This window comes from Amblyomma americanum, chromosome 1 (assembly GCF_052857255.1).
Source record: "Amblyomma americanum isolate KBUSLIRL-KWMA chromosome 1, ASM5285725v1, whole genome shotgun sequence".
NCBI lineage: Eukaryota > Metazoa > Arthropoda > Arachnida > Ixodida > Ixodidae > Amblyomma > Amblyomma americanum.
The window spans coordinates 24,241,615-24,263,346 of record NC_135497.1 but is presented as its reverse complement, the minus strand read 5'-3'; the positions used below and the strand labels follow the sequence as shown (position 1 = coordinate 24,263,346).

The 21,732-nt window shown below is 44.0% G+C and overlaps 1 protein-coding gene across 4 annotated transcripts in view; it reads right to left on the bottom strand.

The window, feature by feature from the left end:
- The window catches only part of 5PtaseI (inositol polyphosphate-5-phosphatase A), a 23,880-nt gene extending 2,148 nt beyond the window's left edge, over positions 1–21,732 (bottom strand). The window contains exons 1-16 of one of the 4 annotated variants that reach the window (XR_013310069.1): positions 21,186–21,732; positions 20,340–20,381; positions 20,163–20,263; positions 18,657–18,744; positions 17,311–17,374; positions 17,117–17,220; positions 13,442–13,558; positions 13,303–13,358; positions 10,832–10,916; positions 9,687–9,782; positions 7,772–7,849; positions 5,503–5,576; positions 5,331–5,442; positions 2,915–2,989; positions 2,807–2,843; positions 2,331–2,440 (exon numbers count right to left, since the gene is read on the bottom strand). Coding sequence is in view for 2 of the 4 variants with exons in the window: in XM_077644816.1 (XP_077500942.1) it covers positions 2,697–2,843; positions 2,915–2,989; positions 5,331–5,442; positions 5,503–5,576; positions 7,772–7,849; positions 9,687–9,782; positions 10,832–10,916; positions 13,303–13,358; positions 13,442–13,558; positions 17,117–17,220; positions 17,311–17,374; positions 18,657–18,744; positions 20,163–20,263; positions 20,340–20,381; positions 21,186–21,245 (1,299 nt within the window). In the remaining 2 variants the exon portion in view is untranslated. Of the gene's footprint in view, positions 1–2,330; positions 2,441–2,651; positions 2,844–2,914; positions 2,990–5,330; positions 5,443–5,502; positions 5,577–7,771; positions 7,850–9,686; positions 9,783–10,831; positions 10,917–13,302; positions 13,359–13,441; positions 13,559–17,116; positions 17,221–17,310; positions 17,375–18,656; positions 18,745–20,162; positions 20,264–20,339; positions 20,382–21,185 lie in introns of those variants that run through there. The other 3 variants (XR_013310060.1, XM_077644816.1, XM_077644823.1) reach the window with 3 other exon arrangements.

Sequence of the window (21,732 nt, the reverse complement as noted above, 5' to 3'; positions counted from 1 at the left end):
ACAATGTTCCACTCTTCATCTTGGGGAGTAGGTAAAAAGAACCCAACCTGCTAAGCACTGCAATGAGGTCAATGATAGAAGTGTGTATGCACAACTGAAAAGGTTCAATCATGTGGCTGAATCATGCCTATTCCTCCTCAGAACCAATCAAGTAGGCAGCATAATTAAATAGCACACAACATTCAACCATATCCACTGGCCAGGCAAAGTAGAGAAGGCAGGGGCACTTCCATTCAAGTTAACCCATCCAATGCAAAGATCAGCTGTTGAAATGTTGTTGGGATGCTCATGCCAGAAATTATCCATAGACAGTGCAGGGTAAGACTTCATTATATGCTCCCATTGTGTAGCTAGCAAACCTGAGCATTGTAAAAAGTGTGGTGCACTGAATAATTAACAGAGAGAATCCACACTCTCGACACCCTTCCTAGTTCTCTGAACTCGTTCCTCTGTTGTGAGAAGAGCACAGAAAGCCAGACTGAAAAATCTTGATCCCTAAACTTAATGAGGTTTGCTCTTGTTATCACTCCACTAAGCAAAAGCAAAAAAAAAACTAGTTCTAGAATAATTTTAACATGAGGAATGTGTGAAAGCTTTCAATGTTAGTGACATTCCTTTCAATCAGCAAGCCCAGTGCCACGTAGCCCACAATTGATGCTCAAAAACCAATCACGCCTCCATGTTTGCCCAGCACATGCTGAGAGCCACGCGAGACAGCTCGCAAGCAAGTGCTCGAATACAATGCAATCCACTTATAACGATACTGAGAAAATCGGAAAATCCGTTCGTTATATCTGAACCGGCAAAAAAAAAAGAAAATGAAAGCACTCCCACGTTACCCACGTATTCCCCTATGCATGCAACCACAAGCCACCGACGCTGATGTCAAGGGCGCACACCAGTCTGCCAAGATCCCCGAACCCCCCCCCCTGGAGCTCCAGTCAAAAGATTAACACACATGATGTTATCGCCGCACAGCATCTTGGCACGCTGCCAAGGTCTGCGCTGCGTGCTCGGTTCACGAACGCACAAACGGGGGGAAACGACGGAGCCAGCGTTGCGTTGCGTGGCCGGCGGCGGCCAAGCAACTCTTCCCTCCTCCCTCCAGAGATTGCGACAACGAGGTAATTTGAATTTTCTGGAGTGGAGGAAGCATGGAGGAAGGAAAGAACTCTCGAGAGGCAGTTACGTCACATTTTTAAAGGCCATCGACACCTAATTTTAGTTGCATGTTTTCTTCTTTCAAGTGATGCGTTAGACATTAGAATGCATGGCTCACCACATGGTATTCACCTACGACCACTAACTGATTTATGCTTGAATTTATTTTCTCACACTGTTTCAGTTTCATCAACCGAACGATGGCTGTGACGTGTAGTTGGAGTTCGGGTCACGTGAGGTACTAAAGAAAACTGAAATTAATCTATGATGCGTATTTTAATTTACTACAACACCTAAGCCAGCCTGTTTGAAGATTTGGAACCTAAACACCAACTACCATGGAGGAAGGAAAGAACTCGGGAGAGGCGATTACGTCACATTTTTTGAAGCCGGCTCCCCCCTGCGTACCCCCTATTTGGCCACCGTCTCAACGCGCTTGCGCAGCAAACAATGCAGCAGACGACGCTGCTGCGCCCAGCGTTACTATTGGCTGCGCCAGCGGCCAAATATTCCAGCAGCCCTGGCGAAAGCGCGTGACTTCCAGCACACTTTCTGGCGTGCAGCTCGGATAGCTAGGGCCTCTCGAGAGTTTTCCTTCCTCTATGAAGAAGCGTCCCAAAAGGGAAGCCAAAGTGCCGCCATCTTGCAGGAGGAGGAGGGGGGGGGGGGGGGGGGGGAAGCAAAACATACGCTGCTTCGAATTATCCGGTCAAATTTACATCAGAAATTATGGGACCATAGAAATTCTTCGAATTATCAGGAATCAGAAATTTTTAATTATCCAAATTTGCATTATCGAGGTTTTACTGTAAATACGGGCACACAGCACAGCTGTTATTTTTAAAATGTGACATAAGAATCCACCTCAACATCCCAAATTTCTTCTGCACACAAGGTCACGTCTACTAGTGCTACAAATAAAAAAATGAAACTGCGTTAAAATGTGCTTGAAGCTGGAGACCAGACAATGAAGGCTAAAGGCATAGTTCAAACAGAAACTTGACAAGCAACATGGCTGCTTTCACATGACATTAAAAACATTGTAATGTCTGGTATAAGCTCTTGTGCAACAGTAGCAGCAGCCCTATGGGCTTGGCTTTTGCGACTAAGTGCACAGCTGCTTAACCAGACACTGCAGTGAACAGAGGGAGTAGAAATCAGGAACTCACCAACAGAAAAGGGCATGTCAAACCTGTTCTGACTGGGTTGTTGACTAGAGGCCTCATGCACCTAGACACGATGAAAAACTCCGACTACCACGCTTAAAGCAAACACAATGCTGAAAAGGGAGAGAGAAACAAAAATGTAGTCAGGCTATCTGCAGCTATGAGGCTGGCAATGAACTCAAGACAGGCTCAACAAAACCATCATTAATAAAAAAACAAAGGTAAATCGGGAAGGTCTCACAAAAAGGAGAGCTCCTCCCTTTCAACATGCAGCACCTGGCAGCCAGTGAGAGAAATAAAAAGGGGGAGGGGACATCCACTTACATCATGCACAACAGAACGGGGGAGCCATGCACAAGTGGGAAGCAGTCACAGGAGGCGGCACCCAGCCGGGCAGCCCCTAAGCAACCTTGAGGACCGGTGCGGGCTGGCACCCTTGCGCGCCTCGCCTTTAGCAACACAGCCCGGGGGACACGTACCTGCGGCAGGGACCATGCGGAACCACAGCACCACAGGCTGCAACACAAGAGAAGACAATCGCCACTGCAGTCGGCCGAGCTGCTCCTCCAGCGGCAGCCAGCGCTTACCTTGTGGTCACCCATGCATACGTTGGGCCCCATTATGTGGTACACCACCGACGCCTTGCCGCCTTCTTCAGGGCCCTGTGCCACAAGAGCAAGGCAAACACACCTCTTTCCCACAGACACTGACAGAGGAATACTGGTTCAGCCACAACATCAATTGCACAACAAAACCTTTGCTACTTCATTAAGGCATGCTTAAAGCAGCGTACATAAATATAACTGATGCTTAGGCACAGAGCATAACTTTCCAGAAAATAGGCACTCTTTTACGGTCCCATTATAGAAAGAATAGCCTTGTACAACTATGAGCTCCACAGATACGGTTTTTGCATAAACTAAGGCAATGCAAGCAGATGCAAACAAGAAATGACAGGCATTCGTGAATGGGTACACATTAACATTGGAGAGATGGTAAAACCTACAGCCACATCATACAGTAATCCCTCGTTATAACGAAGTCAGCGGGACGGCGAAAAAATTCGTTATAAGCGGTAATTTGATATAAGCGACCACCCGAGAAAATCTAAAGCAGTCGAGCTTTAATTGCACCGCAACGGCGAGGAAGTCAAAATACAATGTATTCAGTGAAGCCAAACTTTATTCAGGTGCAAAAAAATGCAGTGAGCTTTGGCTGTTTCAAGTTCTTACCATGCGCGTGCAACCCCTGCTCTAATCTGACCAAGCATTGCACGAGGCCGTAGTCGCCGCCCATGCATTCAACCTTTGGGGTATTTCGAATCGCGAAGCTTTTATGGGGGTATTTCGGGGCATTTCGAAGGCAGTGATCGCTTTCACAGTTGGGGGGGGGGGTCATGGAAAGCCATGGCTCGAGTTTGAGGTTGTGTTGGTTGTGCTCAAAAAACGATTAGCCGCTCATTGTGGGTACGCAGCACGATCATGAAAACTGAATGGTTTTGCAGTGGGAGCTTCGCATGATTACTGGGCAGTTTTTCTCCTGAGGCGTGCAGCTGTGAAGTTTGCAAATAAGTTTTTTGGCGCACCGTTGTCGACAAGACTGTGCTAATTCTACGGTTCGAGTGGCGGTGTACGCACAGCGTCGCGTCCGCACTGTTGACAGATGTCTAGGAACAAAATTCAATGACCCTACCATGCATTTAGACCGTTTGTCTAGTCGGATGGCGCAAATCGAGCATGACCGGCTCGAGAACATTGCCGGGAAAACAATGTGGTTGCGTTGACCCGCCATGTTGACAGCCTGACTCGCCGCTGGTGACGCTCGGATTTCTCATGTTTTCGGCAAGTTATCGGTCGATTTGCACCGTCAAAAGTGCAACGAAGCTAGTGGCGGTATTTTATTGCGATGCAGGCTGATTATGGCGAGCTGAAAGCAAATATCTAGACCGGCTTCCCCAAAGTTGTCTTCCCGATTTATTAAACGTAGCTCCTCGTGTCGAAAACGGCAAAGGGCGTGCGACCAGGCAGCAGCTCGACAACACCGTTGTTCACGCTTGGAAGCGCGACCTGCGGGTCGCCTTTTCGTCTGAAGCGAAAACTCTCGGGAATGGCGTTGTTTGCGCACTTTGGAGTGTGTCGTTTGCTTTGGCCGATGTGAAACGGTTAGGCTTAGCGACGACCACGGCAGCCTGGGAGCAGCTCAGTTCGTTGCCGAAAACTCACCTCGCTCGCGACTCGCAAGTGTGAATGGGCTCATAATCGGAGGGACACTTCTTTTGTACTTTTTGGCACGTTTCAGTGCCAGAAGTGTTCTTTAGAGCAGTAAAATTTTGCTTACCGCGCGACCCCATGGAATGCTACGGCGCAAGTCTGCCCGCGGTCTTTTGGCCACTTTTCGGCATCCAAGAGACCGCGGTTTTCTGGTATCCCAAAGCATCACGAAAATTTAATTTTTGTTTGGATCCTATCACGGGGGACACCAGCGATGCGATGGCGACCGATTCGGGCACGCTTGCGTTCGCTCCGCTGTAAACAGCTGGGGGCACTCGGCCCTCGCTTGATACTCATTACTAGGCAGGTCATCGGTCGTAAGTTTGGTACTTTCGTGGCCTGCTCTGTGCCTGCATGAGGCTAATTCGTTGGCGGTATTAATCTGACACTGCATGCGCAAAAGGGTCGCCGCCGCGGCAGCGATGCCTCCGCTCGCCACTTCGCTCTAAGCGGGTCAAGCTGTTCGTGCGCTTCGAGTAATGCGGCTTAAAATGCATGCGTTCGGGTCGGGACCGGATAAAATTTCGAATAAAGCGATATTTCGAGTAAAGCGATTTCATTATAACGAGGGATTACTGAACTGATTAATGTGCTGCATAGCTATGCTGCTTTACAGGAGTGCAGTTTTCAAAGCAGACTGCAGTACTTTCATGTAAAATCAGTGCATTTCGTATAACTAAAGCAGCAAGGAGTGCAAGAAAATGAAGAAGCAAGGAGTATAGTTGTTCCTTACAGTGTACACTAGAGCCTTGGCCGATTTGCTGAGCAAAATGCGGTCGCACCAGGCAGGGCAACGCGTGCGCATGTAGCTGCGGGGCCCCGAGGACTCCTCTTTGAATGGATAGCTGCACATCACACACAAACACGTGGTGTGTTCATGATCCAATGCCACATGCACAACTCACCTCGGTGGGAAGGCAATGTCAAATTCAAAAAGGCGATCCTTGAACAGACTCGGTTCCTTGTCATGCTCTTGGAGCTGTGAAAACAAGGCAGAAAAAAAAAAAAAAACTCTGGGCACATGCATGCTACTGTATAGGTTTTTCCATCTAGAAAACATTCAAGAATGAATGCACACGTGTACTATGGATGGATTCCTAGGTAAGGATTACACTACAATCAAACCTCAATATAGCAAACAGGAGTAGTATGAATTTTTGGCTACATCGAACTCTCCCTAAATATTTATAATAAACACATGGAATTTTCACTTTATATGTCACACGCGGTTGGCCCTAAAGTGGATATATCGAACTCTCTGGAGCCAAGCGGTGCCTGCTTGGCTGACAGCCGGCAAGCTTCCACACTACACAAGTGACTGGTTGTGGTGCAACAAGTGTTCGTGCCAAAGCTCACGCTTTATCTTGCACTACTAGTGTTCTCATCTCACACTCGCCTACAGCGTCATGGAAGACAAGACGAGGAAGAAGAAGGTCTGAAGTCAGGCGGTCAGCATGCGTTCCCGCCTTTTGCACCAGGAAGCAGCCGCGTGGACAGATGTGGTCTTGTAGCAATCATCCTGTGCTCAAGTCAGCTGTGACAGAGGCAGTGAGAACGGTGATAACTTTCGCCCTGACGTGCCATTTTCCATGTGGCGTGGCTGTAATGAGGGGAAGCCACTCTAACTAGCACTTTGCTGCGGCCGTCGTGCGCTTGCGGTGCTCTGTGAAGAAGCCAACTGAACTGGCACTTGGTTTTTTGCTGCCTCCGGAATCACTGCGAGCATCTTTGAAATGGAGCTGAAACTTCGGAAGAGGTCTCCCTCGTTTCTTTAGTAAGCATCGGCCAAGTTGCCATCCTTTCACTGACTAAATTGTGCTGCTCTTGCGTGCGTTTGACAAAATTTTATATTATAAATTTTGGCTATGTCAAACTATTTTACGATTTTTTACGTGTTCACTATACACGAGGTTTGACTGCAGCTCTTTTTGCCATGCATTAATCAAATTATTACTTAATGTCATTTATCAAAAATTTCACTCCTGCTAATAACCAAAACAAGGGCAACAGATTGATTGCCACAGGGATTTATAAATATAATGTGGCATATTCCAGCACATATTATGCTCAGCACTACTACAAAAGTATATTGCATCGGTAAGTGTTCATATGAAGCTTAACAGTTTCCACAAAAACATTTTATCTGTCGTAAGAGTACTCAAATGTTTGTTTGTTGGCTTCGTGCAAAAGTGGCTTAGGCTATCATGTGCCAAACACAGGGAGAAATGTCTGTTGTTGAAATGTCTGTTGTTCAGATAAAGGACTGAAAGTGTTAAAAAATTACAATTTATTTAGGAAACTCCCTTCTCAAAGGAACTTGATGACACAAGAAGGGTCTACGACTGTACTTTCTCCTGAAAGTGAGCTAAGATGTATGGAAATGTGTTGGCTACAAAATGGTGTGAAATGCTTTTTTCTCATTTTCTCAAGTTTTGTGCACGCAAAGGAATGTCGGTTACTGTAAGCTTATTTCCACACATTTTACATAAGGGTTTGTCCTGTTTCAGGAGTATGAAGCTGTGCATAAGGTGTGTGTGTCCAATGTGAAGACAACATAAAATCCCATCTGCAACTCCTTGTTGTCGGCATAACTTCCATTCTCCTAAAGAGGTTTCACAAGGTGAAATTTGTTCTGTACTTCCTTTGATATCGCTGCTAGCAGAACAGATAGCAACAAGTTCATACTGCCACGAGTGTACACCAAGACATTCTCAAGATTTGGCTTCGCACTAAAGCCCATGTTAGTTCCCAATAGACCTGTTTCACATAGTTACAAACTACAGAAGTGCGACAACCATAGTAAATAACAACAGGCTAACTGATCTTATTCTCAACATCAAATGCCACAAGCCTCTTCATATGCACTGTTTCTTTATACTAAGAACTAAAACAAAGGCACCTTTGTCACAACCCAGACCCATTCTAAAGACCCATGCACTTTATCACCAAAATATGTAGACACAAGGACAAAACTAGTGTAGAAGTATGCTGAAAAAAGAGGAAAACAACAACAAAAGAAAGAGCACCACGGCAAAGTTCTTGCTTTTTCTTCTCCTATGTACTCATCAGCCTTTGTTTTTTGGTGGTGGTGGGGGGGGGGGGGAGATTAAGAAGAAACTTTATGCATTTCTGAATGCTTGTAGTTTTGTTCTCTAATAAAAAAAAAGTACTTGCCCATTTGCCATCATTCCAATAGAAAGCCTCTTCATGCTCTTGAAGAGCAAATACTTTCCTTTCAACAGTGAGCACCACCTGGAAAGCACCATTGCACTTACTGCTAGAATTATGCCCAACATGTTCTTTTGCTCTAACATGCACATTTGATGCCAGAGTCGAACAGACAAATCCCGAAGCACAAAGCAACTGTGCGTTGAACAAGCTAGGCTCAAGTTAGCACGTTAACCTTTCAACGATTAATCCCTAGCAGCATGCACAAACTGGCTGAAGGAAGGGAAGCTGTTGTGGCAGCCCAGTTGCTACATAAAGGACTCATGGGAGCAAGCTGCCGGGCTAGTTGGTGAAGCCGGGCTAGTTGGTGAAGTTGGTGAAGCCAGCCTCAAGGGAGCAACACACGCGTCCCTGAAGAACCACTTAATCAAGAACTCTACCTCTCTACAAGAGCAGAGATTTGGACCAATTGGTACATGACTGAACTTGATCACCAGCTGGCAAAAAAAGCAAAAATAAAATAACATGCAGACAACAGACAAAGAAGGTGCACAAGATGACAGGCCAGACTTACAACCATAGTTTATGGTTTATGGGGGTTTAATGTCCCAAAGCAACTCGGGCTATAAGGGATGCCGTAGTGAAGGGCTCCGGAAATTTCGACCGCATTGGGTTCTTTAAATGTGTACTGGGATCACACACACGGGCCTCTAGAATCTCGCCTCCATCGAAATTCGACCACCGCGGCCAGGATCATACCCACATCTTTCGGGTCAGCAGTCGAGCACCATAACCACTGAGCCACCGCGGCAGCTTTACAACCATAGTTTAATTCAAAACCACAATCCCAGCAAACCATACAGAGGATGCACAAGCAATTTTGTGAACATAGTGAAGCACCGAGCATGAGATTAAAAAAAAAATACAAGCAATCCCATCTTAGCTGCACAACCACCACTCGTAAAAAGCAATCTCCTTTTTAGATAAGCAGTGTACACTTAACACATTGCCACTAGAAAAACAATCTCCTTTTTAGATAGGCAATGTGATGGCATACTAACACATTGCTCACTGCCATGCTGTTTTATGAAGTAGGCTCTTAATACTTCATGCTCACATCTCTCCTTTACGCACCCGACAAAAAACGCTATCAAAGAGAAAGAAGCAGCAACACACACTGTAATGGCGAGAATGGTGTACACTGCCAGCAGATATCAGAGGCATAATATTCATCTCCTAGCTCCTTCCATGGTCTCAGAGACTATGGCAGAGTGACAAGTTATTGTGGAAAGAATCGCTCGTCCATTGGACATGCTGAGGCACTATAATATCCCTGCAGTTGCGCAAGAACTGCAGCCATATGGTCGTAAAGCTGCCTCTTGTGAAGTTACTGTGGAAAGAATCGCTCGTCCATTGGACATGCTGAGGCACTATAATATCCCTGCAGTTGCGCAAGAACTGCAGCCATATGGTCGTAAAGCTGCCTCTTGTTTCACAAACTGAAATAATTTTCCAAATCCATTTTAACAGAATCCATCATGTGGTTTTGCAGTACATTATGATTACTATAATGAGGTGAACTGGATTTTTGCAGCGGATTTAATATAGATCAAGACGATCGCTGGAGGAAAAAAGTTTCCAATGCTTGAGTGTGGCCCAAACCCACACCTTTGCTGGCCACCATTCTCGCTGCATAGACCGCAGCCCTGGATCACCATCATTGGTCAGTGGCAATGTCATGAGTTTTTGTATGGTAGACGACACTGAAATGACAATGACAACTATACATCATAAACTTGGGAGAGTCTCCCTGACACAGCTATCACGGCAAAAAGTGATTTATGTAACCACAGCATCCTGCAGCTTTCTACCAGAGTTGGACTACAGTCGAGGTCAGACATAACATAGGACGCTTCTTTACCTTATTCTCATCCTTGGGATCCCTGAAGAGAACTTTCATGACGTCTCCATTTTTGGCACTTTTCACTTGAACTGGAGGTGCCTTATCTGTAATTTTCTGCAAGGACAAATATAATTATTCTTAAAGGGACATATTCCATAACAAAAAAGTTTTGTTAATATTTGTGCCAGGTGAGTAAAAAGTTAACAGTCGATAGATCTTTGCCAGTTCTTTTCAATTCTGTAGTCAATTTTCACCTACCTTGCTTGGTTCAATTTATGCAAGTCATGCATTTGAAAGATAGGAATGTTTTGGTAACCTATTTGTCACCAGTATATATATGACAGCTCTGAGAAATCTTAATTTACTCACTACAATTCCTTCTATGCAATGAGAAAAAAGTTTCCATAAATTTTAGAATTTTTCAAAAGTTAATAACCTTTAGAATATCCCTTTATGATAGGACTCAATGGCTACAACATATTGACTCCCAACCCCCATAAATTGCAAGAAAAATAGTATAGCTGCATTCTGCATACAGCAAAGCACATCCATACCAAATCTCATTGTGATGCGATGAGGGTAACAACAATAATGTCATGCACAAGCACTGAGGTTGCATGAAAATGATAAAGAATAATGCCTCCCAAGTAATTTAAAGAGACACTGGCGATGCAACTTCTGGGGACACAAAAAAATGCTAGTTTCTAACTTTTTTCTGAGCTACGAAACTGCCGGAGGATGAGTCTGAAACAAGAAGGCTTCCTTTGCCTGCGTGCAGCACCGCAATGGTGGGAAACACAGCTATTTAAATTTGTTGCTGTCATGAAAGTAGCTCAATTGTATTTTTTTTTTCAGCCACTTGGCGTGTTTACATCGCAGATCTTCGTAATTTTGCTTCTATATTCAGCTCTGGTATTGTTGGACATGAAAGAGAAAGGCTTGCACAAAATAAAACAAGCAAAAACCAAAAATTTGATTTTTCTACAAAAATCTTCATTTTTTCATCCTTGTGTCCCCTTGAGGGTCATATAGCATGTCTGTTTGCAAAGACATGCTTATCCAAGAAAATAAACATAACATGAATATGACCAGCAGTATTTTTAAGAAACCACAGGTAGCATGGTCGAGCAACACGAGGGAATGGAAGGTGGGAAGTACATCACCTCTATGACGGCTTGCGTGTCAAGTCTAAAATTGAAGTCTCCAAAGATGAAGAATGGAACATTTTCGTACTTGTCATTCTGGATCCTTGAAACAAAAGATGCTAATCCTTAATCTTAGGATATGAAAGCACAGACGAAATGTATATGAAATCACAGATGACGTACTACACACACTGGAAGTTTTTGAAAAAGAAAAAATATTGCGATAGCCAGATAACTCAGCAACTTCACGAGTTGTTTACTTTTAGCATGAAAGTACAACTGAAGCACATTTTTCACACATCAGTTATGTGGAAAGGTGTGAAGGGACTGCAGGAACCTGGCCCTTGGTTCCCAAGAACTGCACCCAGACTCATTCGTGGCTGTCCAGTAATCTATATTTCATCTCACAACTTATTTGCAGCAGTGTGGATGCTATGATCTGAGCCTACCACAATGGCGCACGTAGCATGAATGTGTTCCTCCATACCCAGCACGTCATCCTGCAACTGGTGGCTCCATCACTGGGAGGGAAAGAGCACCAGGTGTCTAGCTGCTGCATGCAGGAGACTCAGCCAACTCAGCAAATGCCATGCTTGCAAATGGCGGCACACCAGTTCATTCAATACACAGTTCAACACTTCAAAGATTTGAGCAACTACTGGTTGTGTTCCTGCAACCCTGACTGGACTAGCCAGCCATGGCCTCCAGAGTGCTACAGACAATTTGTGAGGTGGAGCATAGAGAGAAATGGTAGTTACTCCCTCAACGTGTACAATCCTGCACTAGTATACTATGTTTGCGCAATAGATGCAGGCATTGATGAAGGCACAGCTGATCAGCTAGCACTGCATGCATTATGCTACCATGCAGCCTTTCGGAAGAAACCTTCCTTTTCTTTCCAGTTGTGGTCCTTTCTGTATTAATTTATTACCAAAAACATGCGTCTTACGATCCATTTACAGTAAACGCTCGTTAATTCGAACTTCACGGGACCGGGAAAAAGGTTTGAATTATCCGATGTTCGAATTATCGAATAGCCTTGAAAAAACTGACAAGAACCATTTGCATTATGGTATATGTACCGTATTTACTCGCGTAATGAACCCACCAACCCCCGATTTTTGCCTAAGAATTTGCAAAAAAAAAGCATTAATGCATCCCTTTGTTTCGCACCGTCACAGTCCAGAACGCATTTCTTGGCAGTGCGCCAAGATGCTGTGCAGCGATAACATCACGGTGTGTTTACCATTTGACGTTAGCCCTAGCAAGGGGGGGAAGTGAACTTAGCAGAGTGCCAGCGCTTGTCTGGTTGTGCAAGCCTTTTTGAGCGGCGCGGCGGAACGCCGACGCACCGCAGCCGTGCAGCACCACAAATGGCGAAAAACGGGCGGCTGCCGCCAGACCGCTGCCACCAGGGATTAGAAACGGCATGATTCCATATGCTTAGTAAAATGCTGAAAAGAACAGCTGTGCAATTACAATTAAGCTTTTATTTATTCAATGAGGACAAAGAGGACGAATTATTCTTTGTGGCCCCTTTCTGAACCAAAATAGTTAACCTGTTTGAACATCCCGCACTTCTTGACGTCAACCGACGTGTAGTGGCCAAGCCTAGCAGCCTTGAAATTCTAGAAGCATTCTGAAAATCTGGCGCGTTTCATCACTAAAACTTTGTGCTGCGGGCATCTTCAGACAAAGCGAAAGCTTCGTGCGACTTTTGTTTGCTGTGAACATGAGGCATAGTGTAGCGGCAACGACGAGTTCGTGGTGAAGCGAGAGGCCGCTTCAGCAGGCTCGGCCATGTTTTAGAAGTGGGCGAAGTCAGGCACGGTCGCGCCCTGATTGGCCCGTGCTGATAGCCCATGTTGGCCGCTTCCATGGCTTTATCTGGTTCCATCTTCTGTCCCCGTTTAGGACGTGCGCAACCTCTAATTATGCGGAGGTGCTTTTTTTATTTTTTGGCCACGTGTTGTGTGCCAGGCCGCACCAGATGCGGCGGCGCGTAGTTTGAATTATCCGCAGCAGAATCGACTCGCTTTCAAATTAATGGGCTTTTTTATACACAGATCTCTATGGAGCTTGGCCGGACCAAGTGGTGTAGTTCGAATTATCCGAAAATTCGAATTATCGAGGTTCGAATTAACGAGCTTTCACTGTAAAATGTCTTCTTCTAGTCTTAATTTGAGTGAGGAGCACTATTTTTCAGACAACATAACAAGGCTGTTACAACAATAAGTTGCCATGTGCAAACTCAAGTACAGCTGCAAATACCTTGGGATCCAGCTAGATGTCCAGTCAGACTGAGAAGTGCACTACAACTTCATTACTACCTGCATTGTGAGCAAGGCAGGGCTTCATGCAACCATTTTCAGCTTTACGATGCCTGCTGGTTAACATTGTTTTGTAGCAAACCGAAGTGAGAAACTATTATTTTTATATTTTGCAATAGGATGGTGCAACCAAGTACGAATGTCATATTTTTTGCATACCTGTTCAGGGTATAGTCAAGAGCCCCTTGTCTGTTTTTTGTGTATGAAGAAGGAAACTGGGAGAAAAAAAAGGCACACTGAATAAGACCTGAATACAGACCATGCCAACACAAGCATAAAATGGTGCTTCTAAACTCACAGATTCCATTGCTATGAAGTTCGATTCGTCGTGAAATAGATGGATATTGATTAGGTCAAATACTGTGCCTTGCAAGCTCCACCTAGTCCGCATAAAGCCTTTTCTTGACCACTTGCACTGCAACAAACAAAAATCCAAACAGACTGCTTGCAGCACAGAATGCTCAGTGGATGCCTGTGCGGGTGCTGCTTTGCAGTTTACACTAATATACACACAGTAATAATAATACAGTGAATACAGTAATACAATATACACAAAATTTCTTGCAGATTTCTTTCATGACTGATGGTACACCCTAGTTATAACAAATGACTGGTTCATAGAAAGACAAGGCAGCCATCATCATTTACACATAGGTAATGATCCCATGTCTCAGGTAGAATGGATAAGTGCCGAACATTACTGCTACTGGTAAAAATGACAAACTTCCTTCCCTTCCCCAAAGTGGCACAACTCTCCTCCAAGCTCCCACTTTCTTTGTCAATTTCGCTCTGACCTAATGGTGCATTTTATGCTGCAGCATGTTCTAGTATGCAGCATGTTCATTAAGTCTTCTATTCTGGACTGTACTGTTTTTTTGTGATGTAGAACTGCAAGATGTTGCATTCAAATTAAAGTTTCATAGCAGCACATTATATTTCAATATAGTCTGCACCAGTGGCAATGCACTTTTACCACCAGTGCCCAAGTTTCTGCATGCCGTCACTGAAGAATTAAAGTGGCTCTCGGCAAAACCAACAGTGCACTTGCCATGGACAGTTCATCAGATGTGAAAGCGTACCCCTCACATGTTTCTACACGTCGGAGAAGAGCTAAAAATCGAATGGCATGAGGTCTGGGCTGCATTGCAAGAGATGCGAAATGGCTGCCCTTATCCCTCTGTGATGGCATGCTGATACTGGTGTGCTGGGGGCAGAAGTACATCGCCACAAATAGAGACTACATTCAGAAGTGATGTGCGTCAAGGAAAATAGGACATTCCAAACTTTTAATCAAGTGTAACATCTTTACAGGCTAAGAGAAAAAAATTCATCGAGCAGAGCTTACTCATTACCATTCAGCTTACTTATTACAGTTGATCTTCAAGCAAGCCTGCCCTCAGACTTCAAGATGTATATTTGGCAAGTGATGTCTCGGCTATACGGCCAAGCTAAACGGCCCACTCACATTGTACCAGCACTAGAATTCGAAAAGAATGAGCACTGAACAGCATCCAGCAACTGTATCGTTTTTTTTCTTTATGCAAAGCATTCCCAGAGCCAATCCATGTGCCTGCATGTGATTTTCAGATGTAGCTCAATAAAAAAAACAGAAATTAGCCTCATTAAAGCCTCTGAAGGCACAATGAAAAAGATAGTGCAGACGGTGAACATATCAGCACACATAAAGAATAGAGTAGGAAGTGGAAAAAAAGCACATTAAACAATAAACCGACATGGCAATAGTGGAAGGGTGGCAGTTCTCCAGTTGCAGCATTGGCAATACTCTCTCAAATTGCATATAAAGCAGCAAGATCTCATACAATGTGTTCAGCATGTGGGCTTTATACATTGCTGCCTACCATTACACTACCAATAAAAACACCTATTAGAAAAGAAGAGGGGCTGGAACTAAAACAATGCCATGGTGGAGCAAACTTTCAGGAGAAGGCCATGAAAAAAAAAGGTGCACTGACAATTGCACCCAGCAGCAGTAACTGCGCACAAAGGGAAAACAAAGGCAACAAGAAAAAGAGCTAGGCAAGTGGTCCACGACCGAGATTGGTAGGCAGATGAATGCGAACATGGAAGGTGCAGCACAAGGAGGCACCTTACAAATGATGTTTGCTTACAATGCCTTTGAGCAATGCCAAAGAAACGCAACCTTTTCTCTATGAAGCCACCTGAAGACAATAAGGTTCACTTATTCAACAGCTGGCAGACACTACCAGAGGTCATGACGTACTGAATCGGGCATTTATTTAGTACAAACCTTTCGATGCTGGAATCACATGAAAAATTATGTTCCACTCGTTTCCTTTGTTTTTCATTCTAATTTTTTCTCACCATTACTGTTTAACATATATATACCTCATAGAGGTTTTTTTTTTTCTTCGATTCACTATTTCACATCAAAAATTACCATCCTCAGGTCAATTTCCATGAGCTACCGTGGCATCTTACACAACTGACAGTGGCAAGGCACTGAGTTAAAAGTAATAACAAGAGCAACTTTAAATAAGCCACAAATACCCAAGTCACAACAAAAGATAGCTTTTTAGCAGCATTTCCAAGTCATATAAATCATCAAAGAACACTGGAATTACAAAAGTTAAGACAGGCTGCAAAAAAAAGAAAGTTTGTTTAAGTTATACAGTTTTACAAGATATAGCTGAAAACCAGCAGTACCATATAAGATATCTGTCTGCAAAAAATTTCCAACCAGATTCAGTATCTCCACACATGTGGCTTGGTTTGCAGCTCATCAGGCTGTCAGCCAGAAAGGACCCTGCTGCACGTGCAGGAGTCATCCCTCTCATTTTGTCTGCTTGATAGGCAGTGAAACAGCACAGAATGAAGTGGTATGCAGTGCTGGTATTGCATTTAGAACAGCAAATGATCAGTGCATTTGTGTCAAGTTCTGCCTTCAGCTTTGACATCCATTCTGAGGAGCGGTTCAGAGGATTTTTTAAACGGTTATACCACTACCAGATCAGGCACAGCCACAGCAATGCTAATGCAAATGTATGCTTTACCAACATCAATGAAATGCTGGCACTGTACATCACTTCACTTAATAGCATCTAACTGCTGATCAAGCAGACAAAATGAGAGGGATTAGTCATGCATAAACACCGGCGTCCACTCTAGTGGATAACAAAATGAGGCACACAGTGAGCCACAGGTTTCAGAGATCAGATCTTGTTCAATAGTTTACAAACAGGCATTATGTAACACTCAAACAGGAGAAGAGTGTCCTTGCAAGCAGGAAAGAAAATTGAATGCCATGATTTCATGCACTATAAGTCTGCGACCTGACCTAGTATACAACTAGGCCACTAAGAAGGGCAAGCTAACAAGATTTAGCTGCTTTAGGTTTCTCTAACAGAAGCCCCAGAGTGCTCTCATGAAGCCATTTATGCCACACAAAGTATGCTATGCAGGGCCATACTCTATGGCTTCTAGTGCGCAGTTTTGTGGCAATTAGCAGCAAATATTACGGGTAACGTTATTGAAAGAGGGCCACTCAAAACCCTGAGCGCCATACTCTCCAGTGGAATTAGGGTTACAAGTGAGACAACCTCGGCACTATCAATTAGCATTCATTATTTCAAACAATGCAGCATTTAGAGCCAATTTTTCCCAAACTTTTCATTATACATTTGCGAAATCAAGTGAACAGTAGAATCACCTTCACAGTTTTTTGTACATGATGACATCCTCAGGTCATTGAACTCTTCCAAAAAAAGAAATTATGTTTCATCTATTCGACTATGCTGCCTGACCATATATACTATCAAATCAACTACATCTAGCTTTTTGTTTAGAATGTTGGCAGGAATAGCACTGCACACTATGCACGCGATAAGACAAATGTTAATAAGGATACTGCTGCATGGGATGATGGCCGAACAGCTTAGAATAGTGACACAGGCTCATACACAGAAGACCAAGAACTGTGAAATAAAGGACTTACTTCTGGAAAAAGTTCCTGTGGAAACTTAACTTTTTCTTTGGTGAACACCTTTTCTATGTTTCCAGAATGAGCTTCCTTTCCTGTGACTGGTCGAAAACAGCAGTCTAGAGGTGATGCAGTGTGAGAGAAGGAGGAACATGGGTTTAAGTAAGCCTGGATAAAAAATTCTAAGAAAGCAGTAAGAGACCTCTTACCTTGAAAGTCCCAGATCTGGGTGTTTTTCAATGACTGGTGGATAAAGTACAAGTTTCCCAGAGCCTGCACAAAAAGAGGGCAGTAGATCAGGGCTACCTAGCATGACATGCACAAACTAACAAAAGTTGTTAACGTGAAGGCCTTTCAGACCCTATCATGCAAGACAAGCAACTAACTACTGCCTTAATAAAATATTCTTTTCCTTGTTCCCCCTACACACATTACTCTCAATCCGTGTTTAATACTGCACTTTCTCAGCCTTGAGCTGTTTTCCACCATGCTTCTTTTCCTTCCTTCTCTCTGTCTTTCCTACTGTCAGTTGCAATTTCGTGCAATAAGAAGTTCATTTTTGCTACTGTCACAACTCCAATAACCATGCCTGCCAATAAGGGTTGCTAAGTTTTGACTGACGATTTGACAAGGTTGCCCTTTACCTCTTCACATACTTTGCGCATAGTTTTCATGCCACAAGCTCTTTGTACAGATAGATGAGCAAGTAAGTGATTTTAAAGGGTAACTGACAGAGCAACTTCAATAATATCTGCAGAAGACAAGCTAGACTAGTGATCTCCATATACAGTTTAAAACATCATGTATGACAAAAACCACAATGAAATCAACACTGCTCTTTTTCTTCATTCCAATAACCGAGTGCACATTAAATACGAGTGCATGTTTGAAAACTGCACATCGCGTTAGATAACGCCACAGCAAAGTGTTTCTTTAATAGTTTAGTTTATCAGGGTTTAATGCATTTCTTTAAGAAATCAGTACAACCATCATTACCAGAACCAGCATTATGGTGGTACTTTGATGCTGTTCCAACTTTCACCCATGAAAAGATAGCCTAATAGGATGGTTATATACGACAGAAAAATGGCTATGTCAACGCTGGCTAAGAAGCAAAAGAAATGGGAAAAGGGGACGGGGGGCAAAGAAAGCACAAGATTTGACATTTTTGTCATACACTGCAGAGTTTAATCCTGCTCACCATCTTACGGGTGTGCTTTTCCCACTTCCTCTTGGAACAAAGGGGTGCATTTTTAAAACACAAAACTTTAAAATACATTTAGAAATTTCAACGTTTCTCAACAGACTTATTTCACGTGCAAATTACATGGACACACCATCACTCAATTTTAGTTTTGAAGAGTTTCAATATATGTGCAACCATGTAATAATCATCTCAACTGCATTGCAGACTAAGTACATAATGCAAGACGCATCAGGCTTACTAACACAATTCCATCCCCATTTCATCTTTGGCCCTTCTGAGCATACGCTTAAATATGACACAGCTGGAAAAACCTTCTCTCGTTAAGTGGTTTTCAAGCAAGGAACTCACCGTAAATTTTTCTACACAAGAGAAGTCCTCGTCCAAGAACACTTGAACTGCTGAATAGCTTGAGAGCTCCTCGCTGCCCATGAGAGTTCTGTACAAAATAACATGCACATCTCAGGCTGCAATAAAGTGGGCTTAGCAGTACTAAAATTTTCCCATACATGAAACAGCAAAGTTCCCAAAGTCTTTGTACACATCCGATGAGAAACAATAAAAGGAAAAGCTCCTCTGTTGAATGTTAAGAGCAGAGGAACAAATACAATATATGACAGGCGTCTTATCAAGATAATTCCTTGGGACCCATAAACAATGTTTGTTGGGTCCCTTTGTATTCTCTATTTATGATAAGCTAAAGTAACAAAGTTTGAACAAAAAAAAGAAGACTAGCAATTCATCAGCATACAGGACAGTGATTAATGGCACAGTGGTTAATGAGTAATTCCACCCTTATTTCAATATTAACATCATCAGATTTCTCTGCTTGGTGGTCTTTCTGACTTCTCCCTTTCACAAGTGCTGGAACATATTTATATTAAAACATGAAAAATCAAGCATGTGCAATCACTGCCTCTTACGAATGCATAGAGAAAAAAAATGAAAAAGAATAAAGTGTCAAGCAGCAAATAAGAAATTTTAAATACTCACAGACACTCGCAAAACTGAACAATTCCGGCATGCCAAGTGTACAAAAAAAAAGCTGTACGATATATAGCGCCACGCTCATACTTGATGATAAACTGCATAAATGAACATGGTAGCCCTAAGGAAGCTTTAACAAACCCAGCAACAGGTGAGATGGCAAAATGGTTAGCAGGCAAATATTTGCATTGTTGTATAAAACTGAATAAGCTACCCTGTGTGGACTTAGCATGCAAGATGTACAATTTAAGAGTACTAAAATCAAAGGAGAATAGCCCATTATTCTTCCATGGCTGTAATGCACCCCTACATATGTCGTGCTTTAAGTTCTGAAAACTAGCCAGCTGCTCCTTGTCCTCTGAACACCTTCACTTTTCCAAGGTTTCTGATGCCAGCAACAAGGAACAGTGACACCAAGAGCGAACAAAGTGAATATCACACTGTATTTAGGGGAATCCCCAAACGTGGAGTAAATTTCAATCAAGGTTTCAATCACCCATATGGATTTGTAGACATGGTTACAAAGCCAGCCTGCAAACTGCAATGTTTGTAGCAGTTCAGTTTGCAAACAAATACCATATGAGAGAGCATGGCCGCCCAACCCCGACATCAGACAACTGTCACGTGTTTTGAACTGGGCACTGGTGCAAATGTGTCACATGATAGGTGGTTTTATAAATGCTATAATGTGCATAATGTCCCAGCTGTGCTATTCACACCTACATTGCAATGTTAATGATGGGAAAGAGTAACCTTGAGAAATAACTCTATAGGTGCACCAATCTTTTCAGACAGTTATTCATACACTTCAATTTTTTCACATATAAATACACAGGTTCAAGTGAATCTGGGACACACAGTGGCTCTCACCTGATAAAGTCGGCAACATGGGGCATAGTCCTCTCGTAGTTTTTGCCGCCGACCTCTTGACAATGAAGGGCCAGGAAACTGGGCTGATACTGCTTCACCGTCTGCACATTATGTAGCAAGAGCCAGTGTACGTGTTTATGACCAACACTCTACCCCAAAATGGCATGAGCAACCTACCCGAAGGAACTCGCCTATCCATCCTGGCAAAAGTGTCCGAGGCTGCAAATGGATTGTGGAGCACAATTAGCGCTTGCGTTTCTAGTACCGAGACTTAACGAGCATAAGCGTGTGTAGGAAACGATCAGGTGCCTAGTGTGAAACTCGATCAAACTGATGCAGTGCTGGAAATTCTCTCAAAGCAAAGTTTCGGATGACTGTCCTTCCTGACAATTAAATACTCGTAAGCAGCAACGAGACGTTAAAGCCACGAATGTGACAGCAAGTTCAACGTTGATGGTGCAAGATCAGCCCCAAACGTAATGTCACCGGTTACACTGGCGGGCTTCTCCAATCTGATGATTACAACAGCGCGTGCGACCGTCAACAGTGTATTTTTATCTCGCGATCTGGGGCGCGGTGCTACGCTCTCCAACGATGCAAGCATGACTGAGTCGCATATATTTATTTGTGCTGCTCTACAGGGATCAGACGCCCCACCGACATCGGACAGCGCAAGGACTGACTTAATTGCCCGCATTTTCGACGAGCATGCACCGCGCGCGTTTGCACGCAGGTGGACACCGTCTCCATGTCCACCGCAGAGCGCTAATACGTTTGGCGCAGGGACAGTTGCAGCTGCTCTGGCGGCGGTTCGATCGGTTGCAGGGATCCGTGCAACTCGTCCGGGAATACATTACGGCAATGCGACACACGCAGTTACATTACGGAAGGAGCGAGCACACGCTACTTTGCACTTTCGCAACATGAAAAAATGTGCAGCGTCTAACTTTTTTTTCTCCCCTTTCCTTGCTGCTCGGTAGCGGAGCGCTAGAAGCTGGGAATATGCACGCAGGCCTTCCTTACCTCTTCAAAGATGGATCCTACGTTGGCCGTGACTAGAAGCACCGGTATGGGCTCGCCCATTACTGTCCTCGTTCGCCTTTCCTGGTATGGCCGTGTCGACAGAGGAAAACGAGGTGCGCTTACGGGAGGCCCCCAGAAGCTCCCATGTTGAGCCTGCCGATCAGCCCAGAGCGAATTCGTCCATGATCACAGTCGGGAGTCCTCTTCCTAGCGGAAGCGCACAATCAAGCCCGCCCACCGCTCCTGACGTCAACGACTGTTTGGGCAACTATGCGCCTGCGTGTGCTTTCGCTACGCTATGGTGGCTTGCGCCAAAATCGCGCAGTAAACAGAACTCATTTAAACTACGGTTCTACTTTTTTTTTTTTTACGTCCGACTACATCTTTGAACGACGAGGAAACGATAGAGAAAAAAAATTTACCGGGCTTGAACGCACCGCATTCGCAACTCAATCAAGCTGAGCCGGAATGATGCGTCGCGGCCTCGGAGCGCTCCAAAAGCTGCAGCACATGCGCGTGCACATTCCTCGCCGCTCGCTGACACGGC